We start from the raw sequence: 17,903 nt of genomic DNA, 5'->3' as shown, positions 1-17,903 counted from the left end.
GATTGGCTATAGCGAGATCGTGCTACGATTGGTCAGCGAATGTGGCTGTTATCTGATTGGCTTGAGTAGACGGTGGGTGGAGTCCACGTATTTGTGGATTGTCAGCACGTCTTGACGCAAGAAATGTTTCACAATCCGCGAATGCACAGGATGTGATTCACAAATGTGTGCAGCTATCTATAAATGCACAGGACGCGATTCACAAATGCGTGCAGCCATCTACAAATGCACAGGACGCGATTCACAAATGCGTGCAGCCATCTACAAATGCACAGGACGCGATTCACAAATGCGTGCAGCCATCTACAAATGCACAGGACGCGATTCACAAATGCGTGCAGCCATCTACAAATGCACAGGACGCGATTCACAAATAAATGCCAGGCAAAGTTGTGGTTGTGACATAAATATATATTTGTGAATATGTTTTTTATTTGCAAATCTCATTTTATTTATTTGTGAATTTAATTCATGTTTGTGAAATTTTAAGATTTATTTGTGGATCTCATTCTATTTATTTGTGGATCATAATCTATTTATTTGGAATTAAGCACAATTCTACCCCCATAGTAATGCACTGTTAAGTGTGGTTGCCAGTAAAAGAAAGAAGAAGAAGAAGAAGAAGATGCACCTTGCCTTGCCTGAAATGTTGGTGAGAATAGGCGGCTGCAGTGAGGGGTGGAGTGAAATAAGCGCAGGCAAGACGGACAGTTCTGACCTCTCGAAGTGGAACAGATACCAACAAGATCAAAGGCAGATATCACGGTATTCTCACTCACAGGCTGTATTGCTAATAAACATGATATAATTTCAGTTCTGTTGCTTTTATATGAAAATAAATATGATGAACAAGACACTCAAAGTGCTTGCTATTTAATTCCATACGAAAGGTGTATTTATCATCCATTTTTACTTTAATACAAACATGTATTTTAGATTTTTATAGAAATATGTCAACAATCACATTATCTCACACAGAGGTCGCGCTGTCATAGTGTTTGGGAACATTCATGCATAATTTAAATACATAATCATATGAAATCAGATAAAAATAAAACATTTTAGAAGAGAACCGCAGCATCACAGTTGTCTGAACCAATGAGCATTAAGCTGTGTTGTCAGTCAGTCGTTTCCCATCATGCTTTTGATCAGCGCAGTCGGTGGAGAGCAACTGCGCTGGACTGCACAATCCGACACAGCCGCCTCGCCGTCGCGAGAGCTTTTTGCACACGTCAGCATGACATCAGAGCAAGTTGGAGGTAAGTCGAACACTTTTCTAACCGGCATGCATCTCGCGGCTATCACCGGTGATCGGTTCTGTGCAGAATTTACTCATCTCAAACAAGCCTAGTAATATAATAATTAGATATTACATATAATTTGGTAGAAAAACAGTGTTTTTACGTTTTATTGGTGCAAAGATGAGTAGTGGTGATTTTATTTTGTACAACATTTGCAACTGCTTTTTATCACTTAATTAGAAGCACCACAAATTAAAATTGTCATGTTATAGGGACTACTGAACAGACATTTAGAAGTTGATTTTAAAATGCAAAGTATTTCAAATTAAAATAAAGCTATGTAAACACTTGCATTTTTACAACACTGCAAGTGTGTCCTATCAGGTAATGAAAAGTTCGACACACTTGTTGTCTTCATCCTCACTTGAACACTTGGGCCAAATACAGGAAATACGTCATATAAGTAGTCAAGTGGTCAAGTGCAAAGACCGCAAGTGTGGGTATTTGGACAAGGCTGAAGTCATTCATTTGGGACAGGGCCCTCGCTTCCTCGCTCATCCAGTAGCCCCTCTGTCCTCCATCCTACGACCCGGTAACCGATCGAGCACAGCGAGGAGGCGAGGATCGAGGAGTGAGGAGGCTTCCTGAGGAGTCATGAGTGAGCATACGCAGGTGTATCCTTTATAATACACATATAAATGAATACACATATAATAAATAAAAAAATCTGTTGTTATAATTTTAATTCATATTTTACCTTTAAAGTTTAAATAAGCCATACATGCCATATATTTTAAACAGGGCATTTTGCTTTATTAATATGTATTATGAATGTCTTAAATAACAAACTTTAACAACATAAGGGCAGATTCCTTTAGCGCAGCTGATGACGCTTTGAATTGACCCTAAAGGGAGCGAGGATATATCATTTCACTTGATTCAATTCCTTCATCCTCACGTCCTTCCCTCGCATCCTGAAGGGGTGGAGCGAAGACGCGAGGAAAGGAAACGAGGATGCTCAAATAAGAATTGAGAAGCACCCCATGTGTGGGTATTTGGACAGGGCAAAAGCAGGGCGGCTGCTGGCCAAATGGGTGCCCTAAGCAGAATAGTATTGTTGTGCCCCCTCCTTCAAAAAAAAAAACTACTATAAGGGGGTCAAAATAGAACTTTAATACAATATAAAAGTAAATAAATAAATGGTAATTAAATTGTATTATTTATAAATTACAGTTGTCGCTCTAGACAGGCTATGGCTATGATTTTATTAATACCGTTGTCTGGTTGATTTTATGGTCTCAAGCATTCAGAAATCACACAAAATAAAATTAAGTAGTTTTACTACGATAACACCATGGTTAATTTTGGTAAGGGTTGTGATGTCCACATGTTTTTGTTGAAGACATTAAAGAGGCTGGAGCATTTCTATCGCAAAAAGGTGGCCAAAAATAAAAAATTAAGTGGATATTTGAATTAAATGTTTGGTCAATATTAAACAAGGATTTGATCATCCTGTAAGTGTAACAACAGCAATTATCAGGCCTTTGGTGCCCTTTGCAGGCATTTGTAATAATGTAAATTGTTTATTTTGTATTAGGCCTATGTATTTTAACAGTGTTATTCAATGAAACCATAGGATTATTATTATTTAACAATAATGATTAATTATCATTATTGACTCATTGTTTTTATATAATACATTTTAAGTCATGAAAACTAGAATATTAAGTCAGATGCGCAAACTGTGACAGGGTTAGCAAAGAGAACAATATTTTTGGAAATGAATACTTGTTGAATTGTGGCTGCAAAATGCTCTCATTATGAATGTTTAGCGGCGGGGGCGGAGCTAGGAGGTGGCCACCCCATGAAAACATCCTGGCTTCGCTCCTGCTTAACTGAATTTGTGACACTTAAAGGAGTCTTGAACTGAGAAATCTAATTTCCCTGGATCTTTTGACATATAACAGGTCAATGTACTATAAAAACATCCTGTAAGTTTTAAAATTTTAAAATGTCTTGTTAGTTTAAAAACAGCTTTTATTGAAACCAAGCTTTATAATGTGCCACTTTATGATGTAATAGTGTGGCTAAGCACCGCCTCTGAAGGAGAAGATCAACGCCTGCTTCTACAGTACAGCCTCTTTAGCCCCGCCCACTGATACATGCTTGTAATAGAGAAGAAATACTAGAGAGAGGCAAACACAGGATTACTCCATCAACAGAACCATACAGATGACATTACACGATTACAAGACACTGACTACGTTTACATGGACATCAGTAATCTAATTATTTACCTTATTCTAAATAAGCCAGTATTATGATTATGGTGTTTAGATGAGTTGGTTTTAGAATATTCCTTGCATGTTCCCATTTTACATGTTATAGTACAGGGGTGGCGAACTCCGGTCCTGGAGAGCCACAGCCCTGCAGAGTTCAGCTCCAACCCTAATTAAAACTCACCTGCCTGTAGCTTCCTAGTAACCCTTCAGACCTTGATTAGCTTGTTTAGGTGTGTTTGATTAGGGTTGAAGCAAAACTCTGCAGGGCTGCGGTTCTCCAGGACCGACGTTCGCCACCCCTGTTGTAGTACATAGTTCGATTAATGGCACATGTCATTACGTCCCCACGTGACGCCATCCGACGTACCCTCCGGAATTTCACGTATAAACATATAGTTCGTCTTCATTATGATGCCATATACAGTTTTGGGTGTTTTATTTTTAATAAGTGATATTAAAGTGCAGTTAATTATTTGTACGTGCATACAGACGATGGCGGTGTTGAAGCTCTTTTATTTGCCGTCAAACGGTTGAGCACTGCCGTGTGTGTATCCTGTCGCAAAATGCCGTGAAAAGTCCTACACGACGCTAATAATGTGATTAAGGTGTGTACGTGTCTATTCTGCACTTCAATAATGCGACTCAAATAGGAATACTCCACATGTCTTAATTCGATTAGTGTTTACTTCGATTATGACTTTAGCCGGATTAAGGTAATCAGAAATATCTGTTTACATGGTAGATTCTTAATCAGAGTATTGTCTTAATCGTATTAAAATCGGAGTATTGTTGTCCATGTAAACGTACTCACTGTGTAGTGTAAGTTGTGAAAAAAAATAGTCTTTAATTGCCTTCCTTGTGATCCAAACATATCTAGGCTGCATCGGACGTGAGCGCTGTTGCATCATGTAGCGAATCAATTTCTCTTTCAGGTCAGAAGCGGCGCGAATGCTTGAAGTATGTCAGAAATAGAGCAAGACATCAGTTTACTGTCAGGGATTTGTTGTGTGCCGCATCCAGTGTAGACAGTATCGCCGATTATAATGGGTTCTGTTGTCTAGTCATGTTGTCTAGTCTAGTCATGCTCGCACAGTGCTGAGTGGATCCAACAGTGTTGCAACAAATAAATGTGAGTAAACGTGTTTTTACCGCTATTGCATTGTCTGTTCCAGACCGTTTGATATTTATACGTTTTTAACCCAAATGACCCACATTTTTTGATGTAAAATCACACTAACATTATAAGTGGACCTCAGAGAACATTATACAATAATAAAAAATTAAAAAAAGCTTTTCATGACCCCTTTAAAAAATTAAGGCAGGCGTGTGCGATATCACAATTTTTGACTCTCCAAATTTTACAGTGGGAAATCAATAAGCCTAAAAACTTGCAATCATTTCTTTTTATTTTGGTATGTTTTTAGTTAATGAAATATATGTAAATTGTTCAAATACATCCAAAAATCTTAATGTTTAATAATTACAAAGACAGCACTGTATTTACATAGATATATTCTTATGTTTACAAATGAATATCATACAAGAGAAAATATAATTAACATATTCAGACAACATGAAGTAGACATAATATAAAGTGAACAGTGAATAATTCCTCAAGGTTGTACTCCAGACTTTATCGCCATGATGTCTCTCTTGATGACAGGACTGCAAGACACACAAAATGGAATGAGGTTCTTGGCTTCATGGAGGATGATAAAAAAAATGCTTTTCAACACATTGGTGGGGGTAGTAATGTTTCATATAACAGATATAGGGAAGACTGGGGAATAGAAGAAATGTAAACAAAGAAAAAAGCTCTAGCTTAAAAAACAGAAGCATAAACGCTCAAACATCAAAATGCTCCATTTACAGTCAGACTTGAGTCTGTTGCAATGTTTCTGTACACCCACGTGATCAATCTGAACAGCATCCACTGGAGGCAATTCCATAGAAAGAAATTCCATAGAAATTAATAACTACGTAATTTCTTTCTACTTAAAACACTTGTTCCATGCAGGAACAATGGAGCAAAACACACTGGCAGCTTATGATTCACATGAACCTTCATGAAAGAACCCCAAGGCAGTGCAGGTTTCAGCAAAATGGGAAGGCGATCATTTTTTTGTGCTAGCTTGACAGTCACTATTAGCACGCAGCAAGACAGAAGCTTGCTATCTTATTATAGGAAACCACAGAAGACAAAGTGAGCAAAGTGTTTTTGTTTTCTGGCTCAAAAAATAGCTAACAAATATAAATGTTGGCAATCTGTCTTGTTGGCACTGGCAGTACAGTTGAATTGTCTTTGTCTGATCAGAAGAATGACCATAACAGTGCATTTGAAAAGACAGAGCCACCGGAGAGGACAGGAGATGTGCAATAAAATATATTGTGCATTCTGGGAAGCAGGAAGAGGTAGAGGTGGACAAGCAGAAGATTTTGGCCAGCAGAGGGCAGCGGAGTGCAAGCTGTGTGTCACACATACACACCCTCTGGATGAAGGCTGGAGACAAGCGGGTTCTGGAGGCTGCGCGGGTTCCCTAAGATTTGCTTGGCAGTGGTACGAGGGTTGAACTCCAAGATGGAGGAATTTGAATCTGTCATAAACACACAAAAAACTACTGTTAAACTTTGCCAGCATCAGTTTTTTGGTTAGGTATAGACAGTGTTCCTTTGAAACCACCAGATCACCAGTACATTTTCCATTTGGAAGACATCCACAAAAACATGTTATCCCCATGTATAGTAGAAACGACCTTGTTAACTAGTGGCTTGTGAAAACAGTTTGTAACTTTACACACCTTCATCACTCTGTCCATCAGGCTTGAGAAGAGCAAAATCGATCTCTTCGGTTTGCTGATTGGATTGTGATGGAGTGACTCCTGTTTGCAGGATGAATTGTTGCAGGTTACACTGGCGTAGCTCCTTATTCAGATCATCCAGTTCCTTGCTTTTAGCCTAAAGGGGAACATAAGAGAGATTTAGTGTTGAGTTGGAGGAAAAAGCTGAAGCAGTGACTTTCAAACTGCAATGTTCCTTTATCACACAGTTCTCTTTTCTTGTAATGAAACACCCACACATTTAATCTCTACAATGAGGTCTAATGTCCAAGGGATATGTCTAAAATGCCAATTTTCATACCATTAACAGAAATAATTGTTAGATAAAGCCAGTACTGTGGTTCCTGCTTAATTGTCACAGACATTTTTCTTAACATAAATATGCTGCCTTTGCACCACTAGAGTCTTGTTTTTGTTTTTCATAAAACTTTTTTATTATTATTATTATTTCAGCCATTAAAGCTGTGACTGGTATTGTTGGTAATGACAAAAACCTGCAGGATGAATGAATATAGTACTGCCCTTGCTGATGGGAGTGAGACAACAAATGAAGCAATAGTGAGGTAGTGTGTATGGTGCCCTGAGTTTCAGTCAGTCATTGTGAGCGCACAACATGCTTTTGTGTAACTGCAATTAATGTATGTGAGCCAACAACTAGTACAAATATGTTTTATTTAAGGTATACTGTACAGTCAGCAAGTCATTACCGCAAACTAAACCCTGACAGGGTGATCAGGACTCCGAAATAAGTGGACATTAATGTTGAGCTGAAATCACATTATAATTCTACCTGCATATAATCAAAGCTTCTGCTAATAAATAAAAAATGTCCATTACAATGTAGCAACAAGACAAGCATGGTAACAGTATTACAGTAATATTAGCACCAAGGTCCTATGAGGTCATTTTCACCATAGGTGATAACTGAGACTCAAGATGGCGCAAATTATGACTGTATGAGCCTGTGGTCTTGAGTGTGAATCATGAAAGTAGCACCGGTTTGAGTAAATGGGTGAGCGGACTGATATACAAAGTTGCCAATATCAGACACCGAGTACCGAAATTGAAAATTGTCAAATCGCATACTCAGTAGGTACTAGAATTTATTGAGAACTTACTTCGGGACCATTAAAAAGGTATGTTTACTACATTTTATACTACAGTTCTTCTATATAGTTGCGAATGAATCTGAAGTCTCACACATGCTCAGAAAATGGCTTTACTTCCTTGTTGCAAATTAAGGTGGATATATAGTATGAATGTGTGTAGTTTGAATGAAATCTAGGCATAATACATCTGCCGTGTTGGCTGTGTCATGTGACCTATGGTGTCAGTTGCCCCATTTCACTGTCATTCCTCTCAGTGGCCTCATTGGTAGTAAAGTGTCCACTGAATGCACAATCTAGAATCTCGGCAGAAGTAGTAGGTTATCCGTGTAATTTTCACCTACTTTTTTTCAGATGCTATTAATATGGACACACTACTCTTTTGGCATACTGTTTTTTTATTGACTATATACTAGGTAAGTAGGCATATTAGACTGCAGTGTATAACTTATTTGTCCTTTTTTTGGAGACTCTAGTACTTGCCCACCCAATGAGCCCATTGATTACGCACTTTTAAATGTTTAATATGTGAAAATGAATAAATGAATATTAGAAGATTAACCTCTAGTGAAACAATAACGTTATGACAGGGACATAACATTGTGAGTAATAAAAAAAAAAATGCAGACCTGCAGTTGTTCTTCTGCCAGCCTTAACTCCTTTTCTATCTCTTCATTTGATGCCTGCAGTTCAGCCCCCTGATGCTGATGGTTGTCCAGTTGTTCTTTCGCTATAACTACAGATTCTTCAACACTGGGTCTGGCTTGAAGCACACCATTTCTCTTGGTTTCAAAAAGCAGCTTAATATCTCGCTCTAGCTGTTCTGATTGGTTGTCTGTGTCGTGCAACCTTCGACTGTGTTTGTCTAGAGTTAAATGGAGTTCGTTTTTTTGCTGTAGCATGTCCTTTTCTCTTTGAACTTCAGACTGAAATTCATTTTCCCAGTGCAGCACATGGGCCAACTCTGACTCGTTCCGCCTTAAAAGCTGCTGTAGGTGGTCCATTTCCTCAAGGAAGTCAGGGGAAAGGGTTGGAGGAGGAGCCCGCTCCCAAATGCCCAGCTCTCTCTCTTGAGCCTCCTGCTGTCCCTGCAGAGACTGTAGCTGCCCTTGTTGTCGTAGGATCTGCTGATAAAGTGTGTCTTTGGATGGACCAGCTTGGGCAAGAGACAAGGGCGGAGATGGGGACACCCCTCGTGCTTGGGAGTCTCTGAGTGGTTTTTCAACCTGTTTTACACGGGTTCGGGGTGATGTGGAGGGCCCCAGATTGAAAGTAAGAGCTTTTTTTGGCTCTTTGTGTTTGAGGGGCTCTGGATCTGGAGGTCTGGGTAATTTCGGGGCTCGACCTTGGTCTGAGCCTTCACTGCTTGTGGGGCCGGTGCGTCGTAGGATGAATTGCACATCATTGCCTAATTGGCCCAGTTTAGCCAGGGACTCCAGTGGGCGTTCATTGGCTACAAGCTGCCGTTCTTTATCCCGCAGTTTCTGGATAAGAACATAACGACCAGTTTGCCCTGGAGAGCACATTGAGAGTGAACATTAAAAAACAAATGCACTAGCTGTTCAAAGAGCAAAACGGAGAAAGAGAGAGAGTCAATAACTTACCCATAGCCTGTGCAAGGGCAATGACTACATCCTGGCAAGATGTCTCTTCTGATAGGCCGCAGACGACACGTTGAATGCCTTCCACCCACACCTTCAGCTCCATGACTGTAAGAAAGTCAGTAAGGAGCGTCTCTACATGACAGTGCTCTGCTGAACAGACACAACAATCAAAATGCTGAACAATTACTTACAATATAGAGAATAACTGCAATGATTGTTAAAATGCATAACGATTATCATGCTCTGCTATGATCAAAGGAGAAGTTTTTAAAAAGGCTTGCAAAATGTAAGCATTGAGAAACAGGTGTGAATGTAAAATATTTGAAATTAGAAAGATTTTAATCCAAGACTTATGAAGGTGCACAGTCGCTTTATATGATGAACATTTAATGAAGGTACACACTTTTTTGCTTGATGCGTGAGAGCAAACATCATTGGTTCATTGATTACATTTACAATGTCTGTATGAACATTTTGAAGCATCAAAGTTTTGGTTGAATGAACTTTCCATGGAGGGATAGAAATCTATCAAATTTCACTAAAAATATCTTCCATTTGTGTTTTGACAATGAACAAATGTCTTATAGGTTTGGAAAGACAAAGACAAGTATACAATAACAGAATTTTAATTTTTGGAGCCTTTTTTTAATGAAGTAGTTAAGCAGCCCAGGCCACACTTTAAACTGGGAATATTGCATATTCTGGTTCTTCAGATGTTAAAATTTAAATTTTACTTAAATGTAATAGATCAAACTAAACTCACAAAAACTATAATGAGAGACATAGTCAGTGCAATTATACACTCCAAATGTTTTGGAGTGCTACTTTACAAGTCATATAATGGCAAAGTGTGCCATGGATTAAACCAACGAATGCCATAATGTGTTAAAAACATTGTTAGATAATGTTTTTTTAGGCTACATCAAAGATATGTGTTGTGATGAACATTCACGACATGAAACTGAAAGAACATGGTTCAAAAGAGTATGATCACTTTTAACCTGACACCACATTTCTCTAGAAGTATGCATGCATGATAAAATGAGGAACACAAGGATTTTATTCAGTTCAACTTCATCCAGACTGTAAATGAACCAGGCATTTTTTCCCCCCAGAAAACGTCAGCAATGCAAGCCAGTAAACTCCTTCAACCAACACATTATTAAGAAGTCATTGATCAAAAATAAATAAATAATAATAATAAAATAAAAATCATCAAAGAACTTTTTGAATATCTGCCCTTGAGCATGTTCTGAGAACAGCAATCAGCCCTATTTTGCAAGTTATCATTGAGTTTGATATGTACATTTTAAGGAAGCACTTATGTTCAAGCCTCGTCTGGCAAATTAACAGGTTAAGACCAGTGTTAGGGGTAACGCATTACAAGTAATGTGAGTTACGTAATCAGATTACTTTTTTCAAGTAACTAGTAAAAAACAACAATAATCCTTTATGTATTTAATCCCATTCTATTAACCAATGTCTTTGCTTCTGACCTTCGATGATCTAGTTCAACCATACTAATCAGCAAAAATTACTCTAGACAAACATTTCCATGTCTTTTTTTATTGCTGGCGTGTGTTGAAAAGGCTTTTATATTTGCCAAAAATAGAACTTTTTTATTTTAAAAACAAACAAGCAAGCCCTGTCCAGATTTAAAAAGTAACGCAAAAGTAACGTAACGCATTACTTTCCACAAAAAGTAACTAAGTAGCGTAATTAGTTACTTTTTTATGGAGTAACGCAATATTGTAATGCATTACTTTTAAAAGTAACTTTCCCCAACACTGGTTAAGACACTGAATCTCTTAAAAAAACTGGCTGTCATTTTAAATATGCTCTGTGGGGTGAGTTGGAGAGTGCCTCGTGTCCTCAACCTGCACATAATGCTTGACTCCTGAGGAAATCATTAACCAACCTTCACATTCCTGTAAACCTTGAAACTGTGCTCACATGCTCAAAGAATGTGTGTACTATACTCACAGTCACAACACTTCTGCCTGTCAAACTAGATCATTTAATTTGACAAAATGGCAATAATCATAAGAGATACGGGGAAAAGTTAAGACAAATATGTTGACCTGTGTTTTGGTGTCTCCACAGAACATGGCTCAGGTTTCATGGCTTGCTTTTCATAATGCTATACTAAAACAACTATATCACGTCTTTGGCTTGATTAAGCCACACCTCTGTTAAATGTAATCATTGACTTATTTCAGCACAATGACCTTGACAGATTTAACCTCAGCTTTATTTTCATAAGATAGCTTTCACACATCAGCTCTAAAATATTAGTAAACAGTGATGTCAGTTATCAGAAATTACTCCGTTTTCTTTATCCCCCCACATAAGGAGAAGTGCACTTTAGTTGAATCCGTTTTTGCTTTTAAAAATGTGACACACTGCACAAAATTAGCTATGCATGCATCCAACACACTCTCATGACATTTCATAACGATTGCACGTTTTGGCAAATTGGAGATTAATTTGAGTGATTATTTTCCCCGATCTCATTCATATGCTTCTGTATGATTTGCTTACATTCCGCTGACATTAGGTTTAGGGTTGGGGTTTTGGGTATAGTGAGTACAAGTTTTACTTTCCTTCTAAAACTTTTCACATTTCCATACAAATTTATATGAAAATGCCATCTCATAAAATAGTTAAATTTTCTCATAAGATCACGTTGTGAGCCGCAGCACTGATGAATGGAAAAGAAGGCACGGTCTCTCAGGCGCTCGTGCACAAAAGACACCACAACGGTCTATCTAGTACATGTTTACGTAGACAATCAATTAAAAAGCAGCACAGGGAGTGGAACACAAAAATGAGTTTTGTGTGAACCTGCTCTTACTGTAAACAGCGCAAACTAATGGTGTTATCTTCGTCATAAATATATGACTGGCCCAAACCTGTATGCTCCTATTATATGTGTCATTAACAGTACTGAAAAACATTACATGTTTGTGGTGTTAAGTTCTACCGGTGTACAAATACAGCCTTATCATTAGCCTACAATACACTTAAAAAGCTGTGTGGTACAGTAAACACAATGAATTAATGCAACAGTAGCCTGTATAGTTTTATTTTTATTACTGCTATACATGGACAATGGCATGTAAACTTGCATCCTTGTGGTAAATGTGGTCCTTATTGTAGCTTCAAAATTCACATTTGGGATCCGATCGTGTGCAATTTATGTTGTAAAGAAAAACGCGCATGTCTCTCTAAGCAATGTTACCCACAGATCTTATTTCACTCAGCTATTCTAAAAACTACACAGGTAAAGTGAAACATGTTCTGTTCACATGTCAATAGTGAGTTCCTCACACAATGCCATTTAAATAGCTGAAGATTTCCACTGCACTGTAGAAGAAAAAAAATACAATACAAAAAGCAAATAAATATTAACAATATAATATCTTAGCCCAAAACCGGTTAAAAAGTGATTACTCAGCAAACTTTGTGAACTTCCTAGCTGTCTGTACTGTAGCAGAACTGATGATGTGACTGTAATCATACACCATCCACCTCCATTAGCAGACCTGTAGTAGATAGTTTAGTCTCTGTTCTCCCATTGTCTTCTAAACACAAATCTGCCATGAAGTGCGGAGACCCATGAAGTCAGCCTAGTTTGAACCATTCCATTCCTGGAATTTAAAACCATTAACCTTAAACCAGTCCCATGAGCAGGAACATCAAAGATTCAGTGGTTCTAACTGACTCAACTAACTAGAGTAATCCAATATGTGATGAAATAGAAAACTAGTAATGAACCGGCATCAGGCATTACATTTTAAATCATATTCTAAACATCAATTTCACAATGTTTCTTCTACAGGTTAAGTTTGAATTGTCAATTGTTTGAATATGATGTTTTTGAAGGTGTGAAACACAAATATGCTTGGGAAAAACATCCCATTTCTTGTGTTTCCCTGTCAACATGGGCTTACAGGAGTACGGCACATGCTACTAGAAACATATGGCAAACTAGAAATACAGGTTTCATGCTCTTTTTTCCGTCTGATGATGACAGATGATCCATTGTGGTCATAAGACCTCTACATGTTCGACAGCTGAAGGACCTATAGGGAACCTATTTTTGACCTGAAGTTCACCTACACTAAATAAGAGAGCATATGTCGATGGCATTCTCACTCAGTGAACCACGAGAACCAAGAAAATTTTTTAAACCGGCTGAATTCCATTTGTTACGTGAACCAGCCAGAACCAGGCTCAGGGACGTGTCTCACAGGCATTAGGTTTCTTGTGTTAAAGGGGTGAAACTGGCCTGCTTACGTAGAACAGCATATCTAAACCTTCCCTATTGTGTGCAAAAGGAGGAGTGTACACTGTACTCTCTCCCTCTCCTGTGAGTTCATTGACGACTACAGGTAAATAGTATCGCCAAAAGACAGTCAGATAGCTTTGGTATGCAGCATTACAGGTGCATCAACTTTGCTTTTCCTGGTAAAGAATTCCAGTCGGATTTTATGTAAAAGGAACAGGAAAGTGTAAAAAAAAGAACTTCCCAATTGAATAAATGAAAATGTAGTGAGAAGTTTAAGCAAAAGTCTGTTACAGGGTTATAATAATTAACTAAATCTTAAACTAAAACCATAAAAAACATTTCCGTTACTTTCGTTAACTTCTCACTTTAACTTGATTAGTCAAACTTAATTTAAAAACAATAAAACATTAATAGAAATGACAAAAACACAAAACACAATCCATAAAGCTTTAACTAAATTTAACATGAAAGTGGAAAATCTCATTTAAAATATTAACAAAAAACTATAATAGTATCTCAATGATACTAAAATAACACTACTGTGATAGATGTTATCACTTCTATTTCAGCTCATCTACTTCAAAGTTTCCCAGCCTTTTTCATTTTCCGTACCGCAGAGTATCAGCAATAATGCTCAAGTACCTCTTCACTGCTCCAAACCATATGAATTGAATGCATTACAAAAAATTAGATGAGACATTGTGATTATGTTTTAACATAACATTAGGTTTAACATAGCAAAAATCTAGATCTTTCTAAGTACCCATTGGATTATGCATGTTCCTGATTGGGAATCTCTGATTTATTGGAATTTCCACAAAGAATAACCACAAACTCAATGTATGTAGGGAGTGGTCCTCTCTTTCAACCTATCCTCAGAGCGAGACAACCACGCCACTAAATTTACGACATGATTCGTAGCCTTGAGCTGCAGGAACATAAATCAGACTGCTCTTTCTTTCTTTTTTTTCTTTTGTTACACACATTGATTTCATCACTAATGTTTTTCAAACTTGTTTCAAGATCCATAATTTAAACTGCATCGATTAAAATTCACCTTTCTATCCTGCAGGTGGTCGGTTATATGAAATCAGGCATCTGCCCTCACTGACATAACTTGTGAACAGCAGTAGATGTGACAGTAGTTTGTTTTGCATATCCAAATAAAGTGACATCGTTTTGTCAGGTGAATGAGATGCAGACATTTCCTTAAATGATTTAGGTGAAAGATTGTGGAGAAGCATCTATTCATGTAGATTAGTAATTCATCTCTGTGTAAATAAGAATCTTCAAAACGTCAAGGTAAACTAGTTGTGGCCCTGTTTATGTTGGGCTCATGTCACATGAGCATATTGCAAAGATACATGACAGTAGGACCTATCAACAAAGTATCAAAAAAGAGAAATTATTGTTTTTAATCTGGATGCCTGATTCCAGACTTTGCAAATTATTTATTTCTGAAATTATAAATAATATGAAATTGAAACTTTGAAATTAAACTTTTTGTAGTAAAAATTCATTAAACTTTTTTGTAATGGTCCAGTCTCTCATACTTTGATTTTATATTTTCAAGGAACAGTTGATCAGAATGGTCAGAAAAACTTGTCATCAAATTTTTTTTTAAATAATAATAATACAGCCCAGTTCCCAAACGGATCCTCATTACCACTAAGCATAAATCACAAACACTAAAACTCAACAGAATTGAAAAACCGTAATAATTTACTGTTGACAGGATGAGTCAAAGGACCTGACGGCTGCAGTTTTACTGAGAGAAGCACAGCTTATATCGGACAATCCACATAGTCCAACAGTCAAGCAAAATACATGATCTGCATTAGCCATGGATAATACACAGTAGAATTATGATGACTAAACCATTATGACTAATTCCCTTCAGGCATTTTTCTTTTCATGAATAAAAGCAGGTTTTACAAAACCTGGTAACCTCAATTATTTATTTATTTTGTTTTAACAGACTTCTTCCATATAGAAAAAAGCTTACCTATTCTATGTACCAGGTTTCTGTAAACTATTTTCTACTAATTACTGATATCTTCTAAACTATTTCCTTGCTACTGATTAAAATCAAGGGCATAATCCAAACAAAATTGCAACTGATTTCCCTTGTTTAAGCTGCTTTCCAGACATGTTGGAAACACCTGGCTAGAATTTGGCACATTGTACATTGTAAGTCCGTAGACTAATTATACAAACCTGCTGGTCAGACGGAAAGCTATATTTACCTTAGAGTTGAAAGCTTGCTTCTGTGTGTCCTCCTTCCTGGTTACCATGTTGAATATATTTCAAAAAGTACAGTCGTAAACGTGTCTAATGTAAAATCAAACCTGAGTTAACCTGTAACACAGATGTTGGTGTCCAACAGGTGTTGTTTTTCCTGTATCTACAGGAGCAGGATTAATGGCGCACTACTCTTTTCGTCTGTTGAAAGTGACTCTCTCTTTCCGCTCTCCACAATGCTGACACATACCACAGCCTTCCCATGCTCCTCCCCTTCCACAGGTAATACCAGCAAATGTGCTCTCATTATCTGCCTCTATCTCTCTGTCTTGATCTCGTTCTCAGTCATTATTTTGTCAAAGATCTTAGAGCAGGTTGTAAAACTGGCATAGTTAGGACATAGTTAGTACTTAAATTTTTTTTTCAATTCCATGGCCTGTCATTGTATTTATGTGTCATAACTGTAGTCATTGTGTTCCTATGTAGATCAAATGCTTTGACTTCCTCTATAAACTGAATAACTTCCTCCTAATAACTTTCCAAATGATACCTGTCTGTAAAAAAAAAAAAAGTGAATGGTGTGACAGTAACAGGGTGTTGTGGGAAGTTATCCAAAGGTGTTGCTATGGGGTAGATATGTTGTTTTGAGTGTTTTTGTGCAGTTGCTAGCATGTGAATGTTATGAGTGGTTGCTAGAGTGTTCTGGATTGTATCTTAAGCTGAATATTCTCCCACTTTTTCACTGAAACTGGGAACATTAATCTGCTTGGGAACATTAAACTGCAACATTTCAAATGTCAGAATAAAACAACAAAAAATAGATGTTTACGTATTCTGGAAAACAAATGCAATGATTGCTGCTGTAATTTTAGGGTGTTGTGTGTGATTTCCAGGGTCTTGCTGTGGTTGCTAAGGTCTTCAGAGTGTTTTGTAACATGTTGCTATGAGGTTGATAAGGTGTTTTGGCTGGTTGCTAGGCAATTGCTTACTGGCCCAAGTCAAAAGAGCCCAACCCTAAACCCCTATGATAATCTGAAATGTCTCAGGACACCTCAATTTAAGTCTGTGGGATTTTTTGCTTTTATTTTTGTCTAGGTTACTCTACCGTTCAAATGTTTAGGGTCTGCTGTTATGATCAATTTAATGCATCCTTGCTAAATAAAAGTATTAAAAAGCATTAAATTGAGGTTGATAAGGTGTTTTGGCTGGTTGCTAGGCAATTGCTTACTGGCCCAAGTCAAAAGAGCCCAACCCTAAACCCCTAACCCCTAGGTTACACTACCGTTCAAATGTTTAGGGTCTGCTGTTATGATCAATTTAATGCATCCTTGCTAAATAAAAGTATTAAAAAGCATTAAAAAAAAAGTTACGGACCCAAACTTTTGAATAGTACAGGACCGTCCTTAGATGACGCAGGACCCGGTGCGAGGTAGGGAACGGGGGCCCCCCTCGGTCCGTTTGACGTGCGGACCCCTAAGTTGCACCCCCTAAGGACGGCCCTGGTCTGATCATTTAGAAAAGTAATAGCCTTTCCTTAACAAGTCAAACAATTCCATTCATGTCTGTAACACAACTGATGCTAAAAAAAATTAAAACCCCAAATCTCTAATCCAAGTATGGATAATAGTAATACTACATTTATGTTAGAAATGTTTTAAACACTTGTTGTGCTGCATGACCCATTAAACGACTACAATAACACATGAAAGGCCAGCGACCCTCAATGTAAACCGAAACTCCATAAACAAAGCAAGTAAAAGCACTTAATAGCATTTAGTTAACATATTCGGTTAAGCTTCAACCAATTATATCCCAGAACTGCATGGGCACTTCGGACAATATTTGTATATATAACGCAACATAGCTTACAAAAATCATTTACATACACAGTCTTTTCTTTATATGCTACACAAGCAAACTTTCTGGTGCTTTTCATATTTTAAGGATATTATACCAACTTGTTGCATAGGTGATAGAGAAGGCCTGCAGAGATACATTTGCCTTTATTTTATGCTTTCACTATCAACATGGCCACCTTGATGACTCCATCTTAATTTACATGACAAAGAGGGGAACAGGCGCACATCACTCCTGCGGCTACAATGGAACATCTTGCACTTGTTAGACATGGCATGCATAAAGTCTGAAAGTGATGAACAACAAGGAGACGAATTGCGCCAAGCACAACCAAACCTCTCAAGAGATAAAGAATTGTAGCAACTTAGTCACCATTATTCAAGTAAACTCTTCCATTTATATTCTTTGATAGCATACTTTGTTAAGTGATCAGCCACATGCAAA

At 37.6% G+C, this 17,903-nt stretch overlaps 1 protein-coding gene across 3 annotated transcripts; it reads right to left on the bottom strand.

Moving 5' to 3' along the window:
* Positions 1-4,944: 4,944 nt before the first annotated feature.
* Positions 4,945-15,842, bottom strand: LOC107600446 (ras association domain-containing protein 7-like). Of its 3 annotated transcripts, none has more exons than XM_016292347.1 (6): positions 15,608-15,842; positions 9,071-9,220; positions 8,096-8,979; positions 6,322-6,478; positions 6,010-6,117; positions 4,945-5,188 (listed from the first exon to the last, which is right to left on the bottom strand). In XM_016292347.1, the coding sequence occupies exons 2-6, from the start codon at positions 9,171-9,173 to the stop codon at positions 5,157-5,159; spliced, it is 1,284 nt and encodes a 427-aa protein (XP_016147833.1). In that variant the 5' UTR covers positions 9,174-9,220; positions 15,608-15,842; the 3' UTR covers positions 4,945-5,156. The 3 variants fall into 3 exon arrangements, with proteins under 3 accessions (XP_016147833.1, XP_016147831.1, XP_016147834.1); XM_016292345.1 differs by having other exon boundaries at positions 9,071-9,217; XM_016292348.1 differs by having other exon boundaries at positions 9,071-9,175.
* Positions 15,843-17,903: the final 2,061 nt, after the last annotated feature.

The sequence above is a fragment of the Sinocyclocheilus grahami genome, unplaced genomic scaffold, assembly GCF_001515645.1.
Source record: "Sinocyclocheilus grahami isolate Dianchi unplaced genomic scaffold, SAMN03320097.WGS_v1.1 scaffold284.1, whole genome shotgun sequence".
In the NCBI taxonomy this organism is placed as follows: domain Eukaryota; kingdom Metazoa; phylum Chordata; class Actinopteri; order Cypriniformes; family Cyprinidae; genus Sinocyclocheilus; species Sinocyclocheilus grahami.
The sequence above is the reverse complement of the archived record's forward strand: the minus strand, read 5'-3'. Positions and strand labels throughout refer to the sequence as shown.

Excerpts from the sequence above, each read along its gene's own strand:
- LOC107600446 (XM_016292347.1), bottom strand. The coding sequence starts at position 9,173 with ATGGAGCTGAAGGTGTGGGTGGAAGGCATTCAACGTGTCGTCTGCGGC. Across the intron at positions 6,118-6,321 it reads TGATGGACAGAGTGATGAAG|ATTCAAATTCCTCCATCTTG; the intron begins GTGTGTAAAGTT and ends TGTTTATGACAG. Across the intron at positions 5,189-6,009 it reads CTCCAGCCTTCATCCAGAGG|TCCTGTCATCAAGAGAGACA; the intron begins GTGTGTATGTGT and ends TGTGTCTTGCAG.